The sequence below is a fragment of the Somniosus microcephalus genome, chromosome 1, assembly GCF_052327205.1.
Source record: "Somniosus microcephalus isolate GS21.2 chromosome 1, FLI_Smic_1.0, whole genome shotgun sequence".
Taxonomy (NCBI): Eukaryota; Metazoa; Chordata; class Chondrichthyes; order Squaliformes; family Somniosidae; genus Somniosus; species Somniosus microcephalus.
This window is the reverse complement of record NC_140987.1, coordinates 261,161,939-261,183,707: the sequence shown is the minus strand read 5'-3', so window position 1 is coordinate 261,183,707 and position 21,769 is coordinate 261,161,939. Positions and strand designations below refer to the sequence as shown.

At 48.3% G+C, this 21,769-nt stretch overlaps 1 protein-coding gene across 3 annotated transcripts in view; it reads right to left on the bottom strand.

Annotated features, from left to right (window-relative positions):
- The window catches only part of scg5 (secretogranin V), a 53,933-nt gene extending 34,420 nt beyond the window's left edge, over positions 1-19,513 (bottom strand). The window contains exons 1-2 of one of the 3 annotated variants that reach the window (XM_085992985.1): positions 19,408-19,513; positions 18,547-18,760 (exon numbers count right to left, since the gene is read on the bottom strand). In XM_085992985.1, coding sequence (XP_085849111.1) covers positions 18,547-18,760; positions 19,408-19,464 — 271 coding nt within the window. In that variant the 5' untranslated portion in view covers positions 19,465-19,513. Of the gene's footprint in view, positions 1-18,546; positions 18,761-19,141; positions 19,249-19,407 lie in introns of those variants that run through there. The other 2 variants (XM_085992976.1, XM_085992994.1) reach the window with 2 other exon arrangements.
- Positions 19,514-21,769: the final 2,256 nt, after the last annotated feature.

Sequence of the window (21,769 nt, the reverse complement as noted above, 5' to 3'; positions counted from 1 at the left end):
GCCGACACGTACCCGGCCGCCTGCGACATCCTAAAGGCGCATTACCAGCAGCCTACGAACGAAGTGTACGCTAGGCATCTGCTCGCTACTCGCATACAGCGACCTGGAGAATCGCTGGATGAGTTCCTAGTCACCCTGAAAATGCTTGGCAAAGACTGCAAGTGCCAAGATGTAAAAACCGCAGTGTACACTGACGAGCTTGTTCGTGATGCCTTTATCGCAGGCCTCAGCTCCACTTACATCCGGCAGAGACTACTGGAAAAAATGGGATTGGACCTGAAACAGGCTGTGGACACAGCGCGATCCCTGGATGTGGCCCAGAGAAACTCGGACGCCTACTCTTCGGCCCGCGCCGCCCACGCTGCCACGTGTGCACCAAGGGCGCCGCCATCTTGGAAGGCATCTTCCCCGCCAGGCAGCCCGACACCGTCGGGGCCCCGCTCTCCCCCCCCCCCCCCCAGAAGCCCTACGACAGCCGTGAAGCGTCGGGGCCCCAACTGCTACTTCTGCGGGCAGCCGAAGCAGATCAGAAACCTGTGCCCGGCGAAAGGCACCACCTGCTTTAAGTGCGGTAAGAAGGGGCACTTCGGGAAGGTGTGCAGAGGGAACCCCGCTGGAAAACCCGCCACCGCCGCGTGTGCGCCGTGGGAGCGGCCCTCTTGGACACCATCTTGCCCGACCTCGTGGGGTCCGCCATCTTGTGAGCAGACAGCGTGGACGCCATCTTGTCTTGATCAGGGCCCTACAGTGGCATCGGTCACAGTGAACCAGACCAGACCGCACCCGCTATCCAAATCAATGGTGGACATCGAGGTAAACGGGTGCGGGGTTAAATGTTTAATTGACAGTGGAAGCACGGAGAGTTTTATCCACCCTGAACTAGCACAACAACTCTCTCTAACGGTGGTCCCTGCTCGGGGCACCATCTCTATGGCTGATAAGACCCAGACATCGACCATTATGGGTTACTGCGCGGTACAATTGTCCGTTAACGGAACTGTATACGATAATTTTAAATTACTAATCATGAAGAATCTATGTGCGAGCGTGATCTTGGGCCTGGATTTCCAGTGCCACCACCAAAGCATCACGCTCAATTACGGTGGGTCCCAGCCGCCCCTCACAGTGTGCGGTCTGGCTACCCTGAAGGTAAAGCCGCCTTCGCTATTCGCGAACCTTACTCCCAACTGCCGGCCAATAGCGACCAAAAGCAGGAGGTACAGCTGGGAGGACAGGTGGTTTATCGCGACCGAGGTAGACAGGCTCCTGAAGGAGCACATTATTGAACGCAGCAACAGCCCGTGGCGCGCCCAAGTGGTGGTGGTGAGGGGTAGCGAGAAGAAGCGGATGGTGATAGATTATAGCCAGACGGTTAATCTATACACCCAGCTAGACGCCTACCCGCTACCCCGCATATCCGAGATGGTGAACCAAATCGCCCAATACCGGGTGTTCACCATCGACCTCAAGTCAGCGTACCACCAGCTCCCTATCAGACCAGAGGACCGCCCGTACACCGCCTTCGAGGCGAACGGACGCCTCTACCAATTCCTCAGAGTCCCCTTTGGGGTGACAAATGGGGTCTCGGTCTTCCAGAGGGAGATGGACCGCATGGTCGATGACCACCACTTGCAGGCAACCTTCCCCTACCTCGACAACGTCACCATCTGCGGTCACAACCAGCGGGATCACGACTCGAACCTCGAGAGGTTCCTGAAAACCGCACAAAAACTCAACCTCACCTACAACGAGGACAAGTGCGTTTACAACACCACGCGCCTCTGCATACTAGGCAGCGTGGTGGAGAATGGGGAAATCGGACCAGACCCCGACCGATTGCGCCCCCTACGGGAGCTCCCCCTGCCCAACACTCCCAAAGCCCTGAAAAGGTGCCTGGGGTTATTTTCTTATTATGCCCAATGGGTCCCCAACTACTCCGACAAAGCCCGCCCCCTCTTGAAAGCATCCTCTTTTCCACTCTCTGCTGAGGCCCACACCGCCTTCAAAAGCATTAAGCGGGATATTGAGCGGGCCACGCTACAGGCAGTGGACGAGAACACTCCCTTTCAAGTGGAAAGTGATGTGTCTGACTTTGCCTTGGCGGCCACCCTCAACCAGGCGGGGCGGCCCGTAGCTTTCTTCTCGAGGACCCTCCAAGGGCCCGAGATCAGACACTCCTCCGTGGAAAAGGAGGCCCAAGCCATCGTGGAGGCAGTGCGCCACTGGCGGCACTACCTAGCCGGCAAACGCTTCACCCTACTTACCGACCAGCGGTCGGTAGCGTTTATGTTCAATAATAAACAGAGGGGGAAGATTAAAAATGATAAGATTCTTAGGTGGCGGATCGAGCTCTCCACCTTCGAGTATGACATCATTTACCGGCCAGGGGCCCTTAACGAATCCCCTGACGCCCTCTCACGAGGGATGTGTGCCAGCGCCACCGGGCATCGGCTACAGGCCCTCCACAACGACCTCTGCCACCCAGGGGTCACGCAGCTGTTCCACTTCATAAAGTCCCGCAACTTACCCGACTCGATTGAGGAAGTTCGGTCTCTGACCAGGAACTGCCGCACTTGCGCTGAGTGCAAGCCTCGGTTCTACTGCCCAGATAGAGCCCACTTAATCAAAGCTACACGGCCCTTTGAGCGGCTCAGCTTAGATTTCAAGGGCCCCCTCCCGTCAGTCGACCGCAATGTTTACTTCCTGAACATTGTGGACGAATACTCCCGTTTCCCATTCGCCTTCCCCTGCCCAGACATGACCAGCGCCACGGTCATTAAATGCCTCAACAGCCTGTTCTGCCTGTTCGGTATGCCGAGCTACATCCATACGGATAGGGGGGCGTCCTTCATGAGTGAAGAGCTACGCCAGTACATGCTGTCCAGGGGGATCGCCACGAGCCATACCACCAGCTACAACCCCCAGGGTAACGGCCAGGTGGAGCGAGAGAACAGGACTGTATGGAAAGCAGTCACTCTAGCTCTAAGGACCAAGGGCCTCCCTATCTCCCGCTGGCAGGAAGTCCTCCCAGAGGTGCTCCATTCGATACGGTCGCTATTGTGCACTGCCACTAATACCACGCCTCATGAACGAATGTTTGTCTTTCCCCGGAAATCCACCTCTGGCGTATCCATGCCGTCATGGCTCTCCACCCCAGGTCCGGTATTTGTACGAAGGCATGTGAGGGGCCACAAGACGGACCCCCTCGTGGAGTCAGTGCACCTACTCCACGCCAACCCCCAATACGCGTATGCACGCCGACGGAAGGGAGGACACCGTGTCCATAAAAGACGTCGCCCCAGCCGGTAACGACAACAACCACGACAACAACGATCACAGCAATTCTTACCCACCCACTATCCTTTCACCACCCCCGGAAGAACATCGACTAACGGTGCCCCCACCAACTACCCCTTCAACAACCCTGGCGGCGCCCCCGGCAGAGACCCAGGAGGCCACCGGGGACACCCGCGGCACCACAACAGCTACGTCGGTCACAGAGAACTATCAAACCCCCGAACAGACTAAATCTGTAGAAGGGGTGAATGTGATGAAATATGCCATTCATCAGGCACTGTATTCCCTGTGTTTAGTTTAGTTTCAGTTTCATTTCCTTACCTGTATTGTGTGTAGGGCTCCGCCCATACCTGGCCCCTACTTAAGCAAGCCCCAGCGTGTCTCACGGCAGTACAGCAGATCTCTGGATGAGAGACACTTCTCCAATGTGTATTACTTTGAGTTAATAACAGCCTTGCTTTGCTCCGTTAACATCGAGTCTCGGATTCATTGAGGCACATCATCTTTTATCTTGTTCACCTTCACCATTGAGGCTCACGGTGATTACGCCTGTGACAAGTGTCTGCTGCTACAGGAACTCCAGCTCCGTGTTGATGAGCTGGAGTCTGAGCTTCAGACACTGCGACACATCAGGGAGGGGGAGAAGTACCTGGACTCTGTGTATCAGGAGGTGGTCACACCTATGAAGTTAAGTAATTCAGATGTAGCCCATGGTCAGGGACATAACGGTGTGACTACGAGTGAGGCAGGTACGGGGATCCAGGAGGTAGAGCTGGAGGAGCCGCAGCCCTTGCTCTTGACCAACAGGTTCGAGGTTTTTACTCCCTGTGGGGACAGGAGCAGGGACTGCAGGGAGGATGAGCAACCTGGCCACAGCACCGTGGAACGGGGGGCCATTCAATAGGGGAGTAAATAGAAATGTTGTAGTGGTAGGGGATAGTATTATTAGGGGGATAGATAGAGTTCTCTGCAGCCGAGAGCGAGAGTCCCGAAGGCTGTGTTGCCTACCCGGTGCCAGGGTTAAGGACATCTCCTCTGGGCTGGAAAGAAACTTGCAGTGGGAGGGGGTGGATCCAGTTGTCGTGGTTCATGTTGGTACAAACGACGTAGATAGGACTAGGAAGCCGGTTCTGTTAAAGGAGTATGAGCAGCTCGGGGTCAAATTAAAAAACAGAACCTCAAGGGTAATAATCTCTGGATTATTACCTGAGCCACGAGCGAATTTGGCTGGGACAAATAAAATTAGAGAGTTAAATGCGTGGCTCAAAGACTGGTGTGGGAGAAATGGGTTTTGCTTCCTGGGACACTGGCACCAGTACTGGGGCAGGAGGGAGCTGTTCCGTTGGGACGGGCTTCACTTGGCCAGTGCTGGGACTAGAGTCCTGGCGGATCATATAACTAGGGCTGTAGAGAGGGCTTTAAACTAACTAGTGGGGGGGAGGTTCCTAGAGAGCAAATAATAAAATTGACAACAGAGAAGGTCATAGACTTACGTAGCAGTGGGGAAATTAAAAACCAGAGCGTGTCAGGAAGAGGCAGAAGGTATGGAGTAAAAGGTAAAGTAATAAAAAGGGCAAAAGCAGGAACTAAGTGTCACAAAACATATTTGAAAGTTCTCTATCTGAATGCACGTAGCATTCGTAACAAAATAGACGAGTTAATGGCACAAATAACTACATATGGGTATGATCTTGTGGCCATTACAGAAACATGGCTGCAGGGTGACAATGCCTGGGAATTAAACATACCAGGTTATTTAACGATCAGGAAGGACAGGCAGGCAGGAAGGAAGGGGAGGTGGGGTGGCTATGTTAATAAAGGAAGGAATCACTAATACAGAGAAATGATATTGGGTCAAAAGATCAGGATAATGAAACAGTTTGGGTGGAGATAAGGAATAATAAGGGGGAAAAAACACTAGTGGGCGTAGTCTATAGGCCTCCGAACAGTTGCAACTCTGTTGGACGGAGTATCAATCAGGAAATAGTTGAGGCTTGTAATAAGGGAGCATCTATAATTATGGGGGATTTTAACTATCATATTAATTGGACAGATCAAATTGGGCAGGGCTGCCTTGAGGATGAGTTCATTGAGTGTATTAGGGATGGGTTTCTTGAGCAGTATGTAACTGAACCGACCAGGGGGCAAGCAACCTTAGATCTGGTCCTGTGTAACGAGACAGGATTAATTAAAAATGTCCCAGTAAAGGATCCCCTTGGAATGAGTGACCATAACATGGTTGAATTCCATATTCAATTAGAGGGTGAGAAGGTTGGATCTCATACAAGCATGCTAAGCTTGAATAAAGGAGACTATGAAGGTATGAGAGCGGAATTGAGTAGAGTGGATTGGGAAAATAGATTAAAGGGTAAGACGATACATGATCAGTGGTGTACGTTTAAGGAGTTATTTTACAACTTCCAAAAAATATATATTCCACTGAGAAGAAAAGGGTGTAAAAGAAAAGACAGCCATCCGTGGCTAAGTAAAGAAATTAAGGATAGTATTCGACTAAAAACAAGGGCATATAAGGTAGCCAAATCTAGTGGGAGGATAGAGGATTGGGAAAACTTTAAGACAGCAAAAAATAACAAAAAGATTGATTAAGAAAGGGAAGATAGATTATGAAAGTAAATTAGCAAAAAATATTAAAACAGATAGGAAGAGTTTTTATAGTTATATAAAAAGAAAAAGGGTGGCTAAAGTAAATGTTGGTCCCTTAGAGGATGAGACCGGGAAATTAATGGTGGGAAATATGGAGATGGCAAAAGCACTGAATATTTTGTATCAGTCTTTACAGTAGAGGACACTAAGAATATCCCAACACTGGACAAACAGGGGGCTATGGGGGGGGAGGAGCTAAACACGATCAAAATCACTAAGGAAGTGGTACTCGGTAAAATAATGGGACTCAAGGCGGATAAATCACCTGGACCGGATGGCTTACATCCTAGGGTCTTGAGGGAAGTGGCGGTAGGGATTGTGGATGCATTGGTAATAATTTTCCAAAACTCCCTGGACTCAGCAAATGTCCCGGCAGACTGGAAAACTGCTAATGTAACACCCTTATTTAAAAAGGGCAGTAGACAGAAGGCTGGAAACTATAGACCGGTTAGCCTAACATCTGTGGTAGGTAAAATTTTGGAGTCCATTATTAAGGCGACAGTAACAGGACATTTGGATAATCATAATTTAACAGGACAAAGTCAGCATGGTTTTATGAAGGGGAAGTCATGTTTGACAAATTTGTTGGAGTTCTTTGAGGAAGTAACATATAGGGTGGATAAAGGGGAACCAGTGGACGTAGTGTATTTAGACTTCCAAAAGGCATTTGACAAGGTGCCACACAGAAGATTATTGCTTAAGATAAAAAATCATGGGATTGGGGGTAATATTCTGGCATGGATAGAGGATTGGCTATCTAACAGAAGGCAGAGAGTTGGGATAAATGGTTCATTCTCAGACTGGCAATCAGTAACTAGTGGTGTTCCGCAGGGGTCAGTGCTGGGTCCCCAACTCTTTACAATCTATATTAACGATTTGGAGGAGGGGACCGAGTGTAACATATCAAAGTTTGCAGATGATACTAAGATGGGAGGGGAAGTAGTGAGTGAGGAGGACATAAAAAACCTGCAAGGGGACATAGACAGGCTAAGTAAGTGGGCAGAGATTTGGCAGATGGAATACAATACTGGAAAGTGTGAGGTTATGCACTTTGGCAGGAAAAATCGTAGAGCAAGTTATTATCTTAATGGCAAGAAACTGGAAAGTACTGAAGTACAAAGGGATCTGGGGGTCCTGGTGCACGAAACTCAAAAGGTTAGTATGCAGGTGCAGCAAGTGATTAAGAAGGCCAATGGAATGTTGGCTTTCATTGCTAGGGGGATAGAATATAAAAATAGGGAGGTATTGCTTCAGTTGTACAAGGTATTGGTGAGACTGCACCTGGAATACTGCGTACAGTTTTGGTGTCCATACTTAAGAAAGGACATACTTGCTCTCGAGTCAGTACAACTAAGGTTCACTTGGTTAATCCCGGGGATGAGGGGATGGACATATGAGGAGAGGTTGAGTAGATTGGGACTCTACTCATTGGAGTTCAGAAGAATGAGAGGCGATCTTATTGAAACATATAAGATTGTGAAGGGGTTGGATCGGGTGGATGCGGGGAGGATGTTCCCGATGATGGGTGAAACTAGAACTAGGGGGCATAGTCTTAGAATAAGGGGCTGCTCTTTCAAAACTGAGATGAGGAGGAACTACTTCACTCAGAGGGTGGTAGGTCCATGGAATATGCTGCCCCAAAAAGCTGTAGAAGCTACATCATTACATAAATTTAAAACAGAAATAGACAGTTTCCTAGAAGTAAAGGGAATTAAGGGTTATGGGGAGCGGGCAGGAATTTGGACATCAGTCTAGGTTCGGATCGGTCATGGCCCTGTGGGTAGCGGAGCGGGCCCAGGGGCCGTGTAGCCTGATCCTGCTCCTATTTCGTGTGTCTCATTCTGTTAGATTCAGGAGATGGTTCTGCGATAGTGGATTGGCCGTTAGGATCAGATCAGCCATGATCTTATTGAATGGCAGAGCAGGCTCGAGGGGCCGATTGGCCTACTCCTGCTCCTATTTCTTATGTTCATTGCTATCTGTTTCGTTTCTCGTGTTTGATCAGGTATCTACTCAGGTTCTGCCTGACTTGCTGAGTATTGCCAGCATTTTCTGTTTCTATTTCAGATTTCCAGTATCCGCTGTGTTTTGTTACAATTTTCAGATGTGATTTTTAACTATAATAAAAACAACCAATTTGTGCAACAATTTTGTACTCCTGGTGCAGGGGTGTATAGCGATATAATAAAGGGTATATATGGCAGCAATGTCCCCTCTAAGCTGCGTAGCAATTGGAAAGGTCCCACGCAAGCCGCTCACCGACTTCTCCATTGTAAATACCGCGCATGTGCGGAAATTTAAACAGACCGCGCACTAAAAGAAACCGGCCGCGTAGAACAAAGCGCTGCTTAAAGGGATCATTAGGGTATGCTGAATAATCCCACTGTTTATTTTGGAGGTGAGAATATGCTGACTTTTTGACAGCGTGTAATGGAGCGAATACTTGGTTGTATGGAATATATCCACATCTCATTTTTAGAGGCTAACTATTGATGAAGATTAAACAATAGAATGGCACTCCTCATTTCAAACCTAAATGGGCCGCCTCTTATGGGATCCATAACTACACCAAATCCGGACTCCAAAAGCACAAAATGGCAGATGCCATGAGGACAAGGTGATGTGGGCAGCCACCTTATGATGAAGACTGTAACGAAGAGTTTTTTTACTCCTATAATATTATACTATCAGAATTCATTTTAGAGACCAAAGCCTAGGAATTAATTTTGGCGATATTAGTGGATGAATGAATTGTAACAAAATTTGCAGATGACACAAAACTTGGAACTATAGTAACCAGTGAGGAGGATAGTGATAGACTTCAAGAGGACATAGACAGGCTGGTGGCATAGGCAGACACGTGGAAGATGAAATTTAACGGAGCAAAGTGCGAAGTGCATTTTGGTAGAAAGAATGAGGAGAGCAAATATAAACTAAAGGGGGTGCATGAACAGAGAGACCTGGGGGTATATGTGCACAAATCGTTGAAGGTGGCAGGGCAGGTTGAGAAAGCAGTTAAAAAAGCTTATGGGATCCTGGGATTCATAAATAGAGGTATAGAGTATAAAAGTGTGGAAATTCTGATTAACCTGTATAAAACACTGGTTTGGCCCCAACTGGAGTAGTGTGTCCAATTCTGGGCACTGCACTTTAGGAAGGATGTGAAGGCCTTAGTGAGGGTGCAGAAAAGATTTACGAGAATGATTCCAGGCATGAGAGACTTCAGTTACATGGATAGACTGCAGAAGCTGGGTTTGTTCTCCTTCGAGCAGAAAAGATTGAGAGATTTGATAGAGGTGTTCAAAAATCATGATGGGTCAAGACAGAGTAGATAGAGAGAAACTGTTCCCATTGGCGGAAGGGTCGAGAACCAGAGGACACAGATTTAAGGTGATTGGCAAAAAAAACAAAGGTGACATAAGAAAAAACTTTTTTACGCAGCAAGTGGTTAAGATCTTGAATGCACTGCCTGAAAGGGTGGAGAAGGCAGATTCAATCACAGCTTTCAAAAGGGAGTTGGATAAGTACCTGAGAGAAAAAAATTTGCAGGGCTATGGGGAAAGGGCGGGGGTGCGGGACTAGCTGAGGTGCTCTTGCAGGGAGCTGGCATGGGCTCGATGGGCTGAATGGCCTTCTTCCGTGCTGTAACCATTCTATGATAATGATTAATGGGTTGGTATGGCATTTCCTTGTCCACTGTTTTAATCAAGGTTTACTTAACCGTTTATTTAAACACCATAACCCCTCCATTACAAAAATGGACAAAGGAATATTATACAGTACAATTATTACAGATTCCCTGGTGGTCTAGTGCTTAGGATTCAGTGCTTTCATCGCTGCCGCCCGGTCAGGGAATGTGACTCCTTTTTTGCGGAGCAGGTTCAAAGGGCCAAATGGCCAACTCTTGCTCCTATTTCTTATGTTCAAATAAGATACGCATTTGCCTGTTAGGATTACCAGCAGAGATATTTAGGTTAAGAAAACAAGTTGAGTATCGCAAGAAACAACTTGAAACGAGCCAAGGGTAAGTATATTACAACAGGTTACTCACAGTTTTAATTTATTTCTGTTCAGTTTAGTGGGATATATTCTCTCGTGAAGTAACATATAAATCATAAAATATTTCCGTATATAAAAAGGGGGTGATTTTCTAAGTGCACAGTGGTAGGGATCTTCACCCATTGGGGGCACAGATTGGAAAATCACAGGCTTTTTGCTGGAGAAATCCCAAACTAATCCCACTGCTCCATGCTTTCTCCATAACCCTATATCTTCTGCTTCAAATATTTACCTACTCTTCCCTTAAAAGATAGAGCGGTCTCTGCCTCAACTGCTCCCAGTGGCAAAGCTTTCCAACTCTAAAGACATTTCTCCTCACCTCTCTACTCACTCGCTCAGTGACAACTTTAAATCGATGACCCCTCGTCACTGACTCTGCAACCCGAGGAAACAATCACTCCCATGTCACCCATTAAACCCTTGCTGACTTTAAGATGAAGGAGTTGTGACTCATTCAAGGCCTGGTACAGTGAGTTGGTCACACCGCAGGGTAGGGCTACAGAGGCAGAAGGGAAATGGGTGACCACCAGGCGGGACAATAGAAGCAGGCAGGTAGTGCAGGAGACCCCTGTGGCCATCCCCCTTTCAACCAGGTATACCGCTTTGGATACTGTTGGGGGGGATGATGTACCAGGGGAAGGCAGCAGCAGCCAACTTCCTGGCACTGGGGGTGCTCCTGCTGCCCAGGAAGGGAGGAAAAAGAGTGGGAGAGCAATAGTGGTAGGGGATTCTATAGTAAGGGGAACAGATAGGCGTTTCTGTGGCCGTAGACGTGAATCCAGGATGGTTTGTTGCCTCCCTGGTGCCAGGGTCAAGGATGTCACTGAGCGGCTGCAGGGCATTCTGGAGGGGGAGGGCGAACAGCCAGAGGTCGTGGTCCACATTGGTACCAACGACATAGGTAAAAAGAGGGATGAGGTCCTGCAGCAAGAATTTAGGGAGCTAGGTAGAAGATTAAAGAGCAGGACCTCAAAGGTTGTAATCTCTGGATTACTCCCGGTGCCACGTGCTAGTGAGTATAGGAATAGGAAGATAGAACAGATGAATGCGTGGCTAAAGGGATGGTGCAGGAGGGAGGGCTTTAGTTTCCTGGATCACTGGGTCTGCTTCTGGGAAAGGTGGGACTTGTACAAGTCAGACGGTTTACACCTGAACCAGAGGGGGACCAATATCCTTGCGGGGAGGTTTGTTAGCACTGTTGGGGGGGGTTTAAACTAACTTGGCAGGGGGATGGGATACAGAGTGGAGCTATAGTAGGGGGGTGATTTACAGCCAAATACGGAGGAAAAAACAAGTGAGCTGGGAAGGCAGAGCAAATAGGTGAAGGCAAAAGGGAATATGGCAAGGCTGGAAGGCATTTATTTTAATGCAAGGAGTCTTGCAAATAAGGTGGATGAACTGAAGTTGCTGTTGAACACATGGGAGTACGATATTGTTGCTATCACGGAGACATGGTTGAGGGAGGGTCAGGACTGGCAGCTGAATATTCCGGGGTATAGAATCTTCAGGCGAGACAGAGGGGGGTGTAAAAGGGGAGGGGGTGTTGCAATATTAATTAAGGAGTCAATTACTGCTGTAAGGAGGGATGATATATTAGCGGGTTCCTCTAATGAGGCCATATGGGTAGAACTTAAAAACAAAAAGGGGGCAAGCACTTTGCTGGGAGTGTACTATAGGCCCCCGATAGAGGAACAGATATGTAGGCAAATCTCAGAGAAGTGCGAAAATAATAGGGTAATAATAGTGGAGGATTTCAACTTCCCCAATATTAATTGGGATAGTCAGAGTGTGAAAGGCTTAGAGGGTGCAGAATTCTTAAAGTGCATCCAGGAGAGCTTTTTGAGCCAACATGTAGAAAGTCCTACAAGAGAGGGGGCGGTACTGGACCTAATTCTAGGGAATGTAGCCGGGCAAGTGGTGAAAATGTCAGTAGGAGAGCATTTTGGCGACAGTGACCATAATTCGGTGAGATTTAAGGTGGTCATGGAAAAAGACAAAGACGGCCCGGAAATAAGGGTTCTAAATTGGGGGAAGGCCGATTTTAATATGATAAGGCAGGATCTGGCCAAAGTGGACTGGGAGCAGCTACTTATAGGAAAATGCACATCAAAGCAGTGGGAGACTTTCAGAAGGGAAATAGAGAGAGTACAACGCCAACATGTTCCCGTAAAGGTCAAGGGTGGGACCAACAAGCAAAGGGAACCTTGGATGACAAGGGATATACAAAAATGCATTAGGAAAAAAAGGGGGGCTTTTGGCAGTTACAAAAGACTAAAGACGGAGGAAGCCCTAAAGGAGTATAAAAGGTGCAGGGGCATACTTAAAAAAGAAATTAGGAGAGCGAGGAGGGGCCATGAAATAACACTGGCGAGAAAATAAAGGAAAATCCTAAGATGTTTTATAAGTATATTAAGGGCAAGAGGATAACCAGGGAAAGGGTAGGGCCCATTAGGGACCAAAGTGGCAATCTGTGTGTAGAGCCAGATGATGTAGGCGGGGTTTTAAATGAATTTTTTGCATCTGTGTTCACTATGGAGAAAGACGATGTAGACATAGAAATCGGGCAAGGGGACTGTGATATACTTGAACATATTAGCATCGAGAGGGAGGAGTTACTAGCGGTTTTAGCAGGCCAAAAAGTGGATAAATCCCCAGGCCCGGACGAGATTTATCCCAGGCTAAGGAGGAGATTGCAGGGGCTCTGACACAAATTTTCAGAACCTCTCTGGCCACAGGGGATGTACCAGAGGACTGGAGAACAGCTAACGTAGTACCATTATTCAAGAAGGGTAGCAGGGAATTACAGGCCAGTGAGCCTAACATCTGTGGTAGGGAAATTATTGGAAAAAATTCTGAGGGACAAAATTAGTCTCCACTTGGAGAGGCAAGGATTAATCGGGGATAGTCAGCATGGCTTTGTCAAGGGTAAATCATGTCTGACCAATCTGATTGAATTTTTCGAGGGGGTGACTAGGTGTGTGGATGAGGCAAATGCTGTGGATGTGGTATACATGGACTTCAGTAAGGCTTTTGACAAAGTCCCGCATAGGAGACTGGTCAAGAAGGTAAGAGCCCATGGGATCCAGGGTGCCTTGGCACGTTGGATCCTAAACTGGCTGAGTGGCAGGAGGCAGAGGGTGATGGTCGAAGGTTGCTTTTGTGACTGGAAGCCTGTGTCCAGTGGGGTACCTCAGGGATCGGTGCTGGGTCCCTTGCTGTTTGTGATCTACATAAATGATTTGGATGAGAATGTAAAAGGTATGATCAGTAAGTTCGCAGATGACACGAAAATTGGTGGGGTGGTAAATTGCGAGGAGGAAAGCCTCAGGCTACAGGACGATATAAACGGGTTGGTCAGATGGGCGGAAAAGTGGCAAATGGAATTTAACCCTGAAAAGTGTGAGGTGATGCATTTTGGACGGACAAATAAGGCAAGGGAATACACAATGAGTGGTAGGACCCTAGGAAGTACAGAGGGTCAGAGGGACCTTGGTGTACATGTACATAGATCCCTGAAGGCAGCGGAACAGGTAGATAAGGTGGTTAAAAAGGCATATGGGATACTTGCCTTCATTAGCCGAGGCATAGAATATAAGAGCAGGGAGGTTATGATGGAGCTGTACAAAACGCTGGTAAGGCCACAGCTGGAGTACTGTGTGCAGTTCTGGTTGCCTCACTATAGAAAGGATGTGATTGCTTTGGAGAGGGTGCAGAGAAGATTCACCAGGATGTTACCTGGGATGGAGCGCCTCAGCTATGAAGAAAGACTAAACAGGCTGGGGTTGTTTTCCTTGGAGCAAAGAAGGCTGAGGGGGGGACCTGATTGAGGTGTACAAAATGATGAGGGGCATAGATAGGGTAGACAGAGGAACTTTTCCCCTTAGTAGGGGGGTCAATAACAAGGGGGCATAGATTCAAGGTAAGGGGCAGGAGGTTTAGAGGGGATTTGAGGAGGAACTTTTTCACCCAGAGGGTGGTTGGAATCTGGAACTCACTGCCTGAAAGGGTGGTAGAGGCAGGAACCCTCACAGCATTCAAGAAGCATTTGGATGAGCACTTGAAATGCCATTGCATACAAGGCTATGGATCAAATGCTGGAAAATGGGATTAGATTGGACAGGGCTTGATGGACGGCGCAGACACGATGGGCCGAAGGGCCTCTTTCTGTGCTGTATGACTCTATGACTCTAAGTGATCAAGAGTTAAATGGAGAAGAGAATTAGGGAGAAAGAGGTGGATCTGAAAGAAAGGTTTGGAGACCAGGGGCTAGATTTTTGCCACGGACGAGGAGGCAGGTTTGGAGGCAGCGAGGTGGTAAAATCGCAAAAAATGGCAGGCAGGCCCCATCCTGCCTCCAAGCAATTTTCCCAAATGCGTGTTTTCTGACCCTCTTTCCATCCCGCCTCCAAGAGGCGGGATAAGCCCTTAACAGCCCCTTAATTGCCTCTATTATCCCATTTTGAGAGGCCTTTCCGATTTTTAGACATTTCCCCTATCCTCCATGCCTCCTCTGGAACACACCAGGTAATCCTGGTGGCCTCACAATTGGATTGCTTACTAACAGCTGCAGCTTCACCACTACAAAGGAGTTTTCACCGATGATCATTTGCAGGTGGCAGAACTTTGTTGTCTTATGTCTGGGCGAACTTTTAGCAGGCCTACTCATTGTTGTGGAAGTTTGGAGCCTGACACCCATCTCCGGTGTGACCTCCTGGGAAACCCCTCTCCCCACCTTGATTGAGCGCTTCCTCAACTGAGGCATATAGCAGAAGCACAGCAACCATTTAATTCCTTTCCTCCTGGACATCAGATTCAGATGAAGACCAGCCGCGGCAGCAGCAGAACCATGATCAACAGCAGGAGCATCAACAGGAGCGCCAAGCTGCTAGTCACCCACCTGAAGCTGCACAGGCCAGAAGGCACCAGCGCGCGACAACATTGCTGCAAGGGATGCATGCATGTTGGCCAGATTTGGTGAGCCTGCACAATCAAACACTTTTGTCTCGCACCTTAATAGAGCATCCACAATGGACAAGAACCTATCACTCTGACCACCATACTGACAATTGCAAGGCACCCTAAGCCCTAAATGTGAGAGTCCCATTTGCGAAATGACACAGGCCACAACTTCAACAGTTTGCCATCAAATCTGTTTATAATACAATGACAATGACAGCTGGTCCAAATACAAAACATTACAGCACCCAAGTGACTACCCTTGTGACTACTTGTGCTTTATCTTCCTCTTATGCGTGCTCCTACGTGGTGCTTCCCCTGTGGCTTCAGCAAATGTGGAGGCCCCTTGCTCACTTTCTTGCTGCTCCTGACTAGACACCTTTGGCGGCCGTCCTTTGGGGTGGCGAACCTGTGCGGGCTTGCCAACAGTCTGCTGCTCCTGCGGCTGCGCAGGGGCTGAGACGCCCATCTCAGTTGGGTGAGGACTCTAGTGGGGCTCTGACCGAGGGCTCTGCAGTGGCATGGTCGTGTGAGCGGTTGGAGAGGAGCCCCCACTTCCTTGTTCTCTGCCACCAACATCCTTCTCCTGGGTCAGCCCCACTTCAGAGCTAGCAAGTGGCTTGACAGCACCTTACTGCACTTCAGGGGCCCATGAGGACCCGTTTCTGCACTGGAAGTCCTACTCCAGAGGACTTCCATGAAGGTCTGGTTTGTCTGCTCAATAGCTGACCATCGCTCCTCAAGAAATGTCATTCTAGTCTGAACATAAGAACTAGGAGCAGGAGTAGGCCAATCGGCCCCTCGAGCCTGCTCCGCCATTCAATAAGATCATGGCTGATCTGATCCTAACCGCCAATCCACTATCACAGAACCATCTCCTGAATCTAACAGAATTAGACACACGAAATAGGAGCAGGATCAGGCTACACGGCCCCTGGGCCCGCTCCGCTACCCACAGGGCCATGACCGATCTGAACCTAGACTCATGTCCAAATTCCTGCCCGCTCCCTGTAACCCTTAATTCCCTTTACTTCTAGGAAACTGTCTATTTCTGTTTTAAATTTATGTAATAATGTAGCTTCTACAGCTTTTTGGGGCAGCATATTCCATGGACCTACCACCCTCTGAGTGAAGTAGTTCCTCCTCATCTCAGTTTTGAAAGAGCAGCCCCTTATTCTAAGACTATGCCCCCTAGTTCTAGTTTCACCCATCATCGGGAACATCTTCCCCGCATCCACCCGATCCAACCCCTTCACAATCTTATATGTTTCAATAAGATCGCCTCTCATTCTTCTGAACTCCAATGAGTAGAGTCCCAATCTACTCAACAATTACCATGTTTTCCATACCCTGGCGACTAAGCTCCTCCATGGCCGTAGCCATCCTCTCCTCTATGGTGGCCAGGGAGTTAGCCATCCTTTCCACAGAGGTTGCCATCCTTTCTGCAGTGATGCGTTCATGCGCCAATGCCTCCACAAAGGCTCTGCTCATGTTCATGATGGACTCCTCCATTCGCTTCACACTTGCAGTGACCCTGGAGACAAAACCTGCCAGAGACTCCTGCACCTGTTCCTCGAGTTCCCGCAACACTCTCCTTCTGGATGGACCCGGAGGCACAGGGTCGACATGCAGCTGAGCCGAGCTAGCAGAGTCCTGCGCCCTCCGATGAGGACTCCGCTACTGACCCTGTCTCCACCATCTGCTGATGCTCACTTGTGAGCTGTGCTACACCAGGTGCCAACACTATCTCGCGAAGGTCCCACTGAGGTGTGAGTATTTGCGCTGGTGCTGGGTGCGCTGAATTCTGCTGATGTTGCGCCCTCAGAGGTGGCAGCTTCTTCTGAGGAGTCTGGAAGCTCAGACTCTTCCTCCTGGACAGTGGGGATGGGGGCTTTCAATGGTCCTGTGGGGCAATAAAGGAAAGAGTTAGAGATGAGGTCAAGGTTACATGCACATTAAATAGTGCAGATGATCACAAGTCAATCTGTTAGATCATCAGATTCATTATCAGTGACTCATGCAATGACAATGAGAGAGATGCCAAACTATTCTGTCACCAGCTTGCTGTGATGCGCCCGTCTGTCCGTCCCCCACTTGGGAATCGTCCTTGAGCCCGGCGATTTCCAGGGCCGCCTCCTCCCAGGCGGTGAGCTGGGCTATTGAGGGTGGCCCTCCTCCTGTCATGGCTCTTTCCCTCTTATTGCGGGCTCTCTTTTCCTGCAATGAGTGACACAAGTGGAGTTTGAGTGAGAATGAAGGAGTGAGTGTAGAGATTCCAAAGCATAGCTGCTTACAAGGATACAAAGGACCCTCCCTGTGTGTTGTAAGTTGTTGTTGTCATTGCAGCACAGTGATAGGGAGTGTGAGGGCTGCATGGTCGAATAGTTAAGTAAATGTGACCATAGAGAGAGAGAGGGAATGGGTAAGGGTGCAGGGATGTAAGTGTCAAGTGGAATGTGGAGGAAGAGGTTGGCAAAGCAGAGTGCTGGTGAGGAGGCGATGGGGATCAGATTGAGGGTGATGTGAAAGACATACTCACTTTTCCTGTACGGAGAAGGTCATGAAACCTCTTCCTACATTGCAGCCAGGTTCTGCGGCTCATTGAAATGGAGTTGACCTCCTCGACCACTTGCAGCCACACAGCTTTTGTCTGCTGAGGTGGCTTTTTTCTCCGAGGAAGGGAACAGCACCTCCTTATTACATCTGGCTCCGTGCAGCAGAGCTTGGAGGGAGGGTTCATCAAACCGAGGTGCACACTTTTGCTTGATCGGGAAATCAACTCCTTCATACAATTTGCAAAGCCTTTGCAGTCTCCAGAAGAAGCAAGTCTGCTTGCAGGCCTTAAATCCAGCAGCATTGATGATGTCATCGGAGGCGACTTTCTGTGTGAAAAGACTCAATGGGCCAGGTGTTCCCACACGCTGGAAATCAATTGCCCAATTAGGGGGAAATCCCACTTTTTCAACACTACTTAGGAGTTGGGGTCCTGACACGCCCCAGCCCGCCCACACTGGCAAAATCCAGCCCCAGGATTGTACACAGTATTCTAAATGCGGTCACGCCAATGATTTTTAAAGTGGCAGGATTACCTCACTATTTCAGCTGTATTATAAATACAAGTTTTGGTATTACAATTTTTTAAGTTACTTCAATAAAATTGCATAGAATTTATAGCACATAAATAGGCCATTCGGCCCAACAGGTCTATGCTCCTTCTTCACATATGCATTTTGCGACCCGATGACATCATTGAGCTGGTGTTTATGCTCCACATGAGCCTCCTCCCACTTCTCTTCATCTCACCCTATCAGCATAATCTTCTATTCCTTCTCCCTCATGTACTAATCCAGCTTCCCTTTAAATTCCATGTGGTAGCGAGTTCACATTTTCACCAAAGTTTCTCCTGAATTCCCTATTAAAAGGTATAACTACTGCAAGAATTATTTTTATGTTATCTGATGTTACATTCATAATATTTTCTGGGATTTACTTTTATTTTGCCAATCAAAACAAAAAAACCGCTTAGGTACACAACTCCGTGATCTCCTGAATATTGCTGGAACTCATTACCTTCAATGCTCTGTGGTCCGACCAGATTTGTTGCTTGGTGGGCTGGATATTCGACTCTAGGCCGAGCGATGCCTAACTGCTCCATGACTCCATGCAGCAATCGTTGGACGTCTGCTTCAGTCACCTTGTCTGGATCCCGGGAGCTGTGACCTGAAGCTAGAGCCAAGACTGTCAGCATCACTGTCTTGAACATGATAGCCGAGGGCATGGCAACCTGCAGGCAGAAAGATATATGACTGACAAGACAAGGAGTAAATGGGAGAATTTCTTTCACTCACCATCTACAACATTCACTACAAGCACCTGAAATTAAATCAAATACTGCAGAACAGAAACAGCATTGTGATGAGCAATGAAGTACAGAACATAATATTAAATTGGCAGTCTAAGAATAGAGCAGCATTAGCACAACAAATATTACTGAACGACAGTAATATTGGTAAAATGCATCTCTCCATTGTATTTCTATCATACATTTAAAGCAGTTACTGCAACGTTGGATTTATATTTTCTTAATAGCCTGATTCTCTTACCGTAAAACGTATCTATGTTAAAATTAAACATTTACAAAATGTGCCAGCCTGACGGGACTTACCTTACACAAGGTATGGTACCTTGGCAAATGTGTTCTATGAAAAACAGCCAGGAGTATTATTTTTGCAGCTTGTGCTGGCTCCTTTTATCTGCTGTGAATAATTCATTTGCTGTTGCCTAGGCAGCAGGGCAATGACATCACCTGCCGACAGGACCAGCTGCTGCAGGGAATTTTCCATTTGTTTTCACCAATGCAGGAACGAAGGATAGGATGAGTGCAATGTCGCTGCTTGACCGTCACTCTTTAAAAAAAAAAAGATAACTTACCTTTTCATTATCTGTGAAATACCTAGCCAGTGTACATTTGTTTAAAATCTGGCTCATCACTAACTGGTCTGTGCGATGTATATGTGAGGGCTTGTTAGCCCCCTGCAGGATCTGTGAGGATGCCTGGTTACAAAATGGCAGCTGCCATCACCAGTTCAGTGGCTACTAAGATGGTGATCAAATCAGCGACAACTCTTAATATTCCCACAATGGAAATGGGCAGGATGCTGGAATCATTCCTATTCAGAGTACAATAATAGTTGGAACAGAGAGCAGATGGAAAGTCTGGGCTTAGTAAATACTCCTAAACTCCACAATGGAGTAGCAATATGGAGAGTTTTACTTCATTTTTTTAAATTTTGGAAATGCGTCTCTGGCCTTTGAGAAGGGGCAGAGTCAATGATTATCTGTAGTCTTTTGGTGGGTAGCTTGTGTCCAGAAGCCTCTGACTGGGGGCTTTAATCTGTGATTGCCTTATCCAAGCAAGTTAATTAAATTCCTCAACATAAATTCCCAGAGGAATATTAATTGGACATGGCACATCAATGATTATATCCCAAACCTGTGACCTCTTCCACCTGGAAGGACAAGAGCAGCAGGCGCAAGGGCACACCACCACCTCCAAGGTCCCCTCGAAGTCGCACACCATCCTGACTTGGAAGTATATCGCCCTTCCTTCATCGTCGCTGGGTCAAAATCCTGGAACTCCCTCCCTAACAGCATTGTGGGAGTACCTTCACCACACGGACTGCAGCGGTTCAAGAAAGCGGCTCACCACCACCTTCTCAAGGGCAATTAGAGATGGGCAATAAATGCTGGTCTTGCCAGCGATGCCCACATCCCATAAAAAACTAATAATTAAAAAAAAATCTGTTCCAGGGCATCAGCCAGGATGGCCTAACTGCGAGTCCTCAGTAGAAAGAAGCATAGGGGGGAATTTTCCCAGTTCTGGGGAGGCGGGTGTGGAGGCGGGACTGCCGGGAAAATGGCAGAAACTGGGAGCGGGTAATGACCCCGCTCCCAACCCACCTCCGTGCCATCTTCCCAGGAGGCTGGTCCCCAAGTCGCGCAGGGACCCGTCTCCTCGAGGCAGGAAGGGGATTAGAGCCAATTAACTGCCTGGTAACAGATAGTTAACATGCAGTTTTGAGGCTTTTCCCCATTTTACCCCTGCAAGTGCGGGCTTCCCGATGGCTGCGAACCTCGCCAGGGTCAGCGAGGCGAGCAGTGGGTCTGCGGGGGTGAGAGGGGTTGAAATATCACCTGTAGAGGTGAGTGATGGGTGCAAGTGTGGAGAGGTAAGTATGAGAGGTGAGTGTAAAGTGTTGGAAAAAGTTTCCTTATCTTTGCTTCTTTCTGCAGGCTTCAACCTTTGAGGATCCGGAGGTGCCGCATCTCAACGGCAGAGATGACAGAATGGCTGCTGCATTCTCAGATACAGCAGCCATCTGCTTTCTGCTGAGAAGTGAAGTCTTGGTAAGGCCTGTGTGCAAGGGCTCACCTTAGAACAGAGATTGTCAGTGTTTGACAGCTTCTCAAAGCTGACAATTCATCTGTCAAAAAATGTTCGACATGAAGCGTCATACGCTGACGTCATCTGTCACCGGCTTTCCCTTAATTGGCCGGTAAGCCCGCAGGGCAGGCTTAACAAGGCCAATCAAGGGAAAATACCGTGGGTTGGTCAGACGTCGCTGGGGGTGGGACTGAAACCCGGAAACCAGAAGTCCCGCCTCCAGCACATCTCCATTGAGAAAATCCAGCCCATAGAGTCAGCACAAGAACTTTCCTCAGAATGTATAGTCTATTAAAATCCAATCCTGCAATCTGGTCATCCATTTTCAGGGATCTAGTTATGCTGAATGATAGCTCAGGGTTACCGGGGGCGATTTTAGACCTACTCAGCAGAAACCTGGCAGGTTGGCAGTTAAAATCGCCCTGGCTCTTACCTGTCCGAAAGCCACCATGATCGCAACATCTGCAATTTTAACCTGCTCTCCTGAGCAGGCAGCAAGGACGCGCACCCGCTCCCAGTTTCTGCCATTTTCCCGGCAGTCCCGCCTCCACAACAGGGTCCTTCTTTACATATGCATGCTGCGGCCTGATGACATCATTGAGACCCGACTGTAATTTTAATTCAGGCCTGAGCAGGGAATCCACCTGGAGTGAAAGTAGGGTTGCCAACTCTGGTTGGATGTATTCCTGGAGGTTTCATCATATGACCTTCTGCCTCTAACTGCCCCGCCCCCACACTCTCTCCATTGGTCACCCAACATGCCCATCCTCAGTGGCCCGCCTTCCCACGGCCAATTGGGAAGCACAAAAACTCTTCATTACCCAATCAGATGATTCTTGGCCGTCAGTC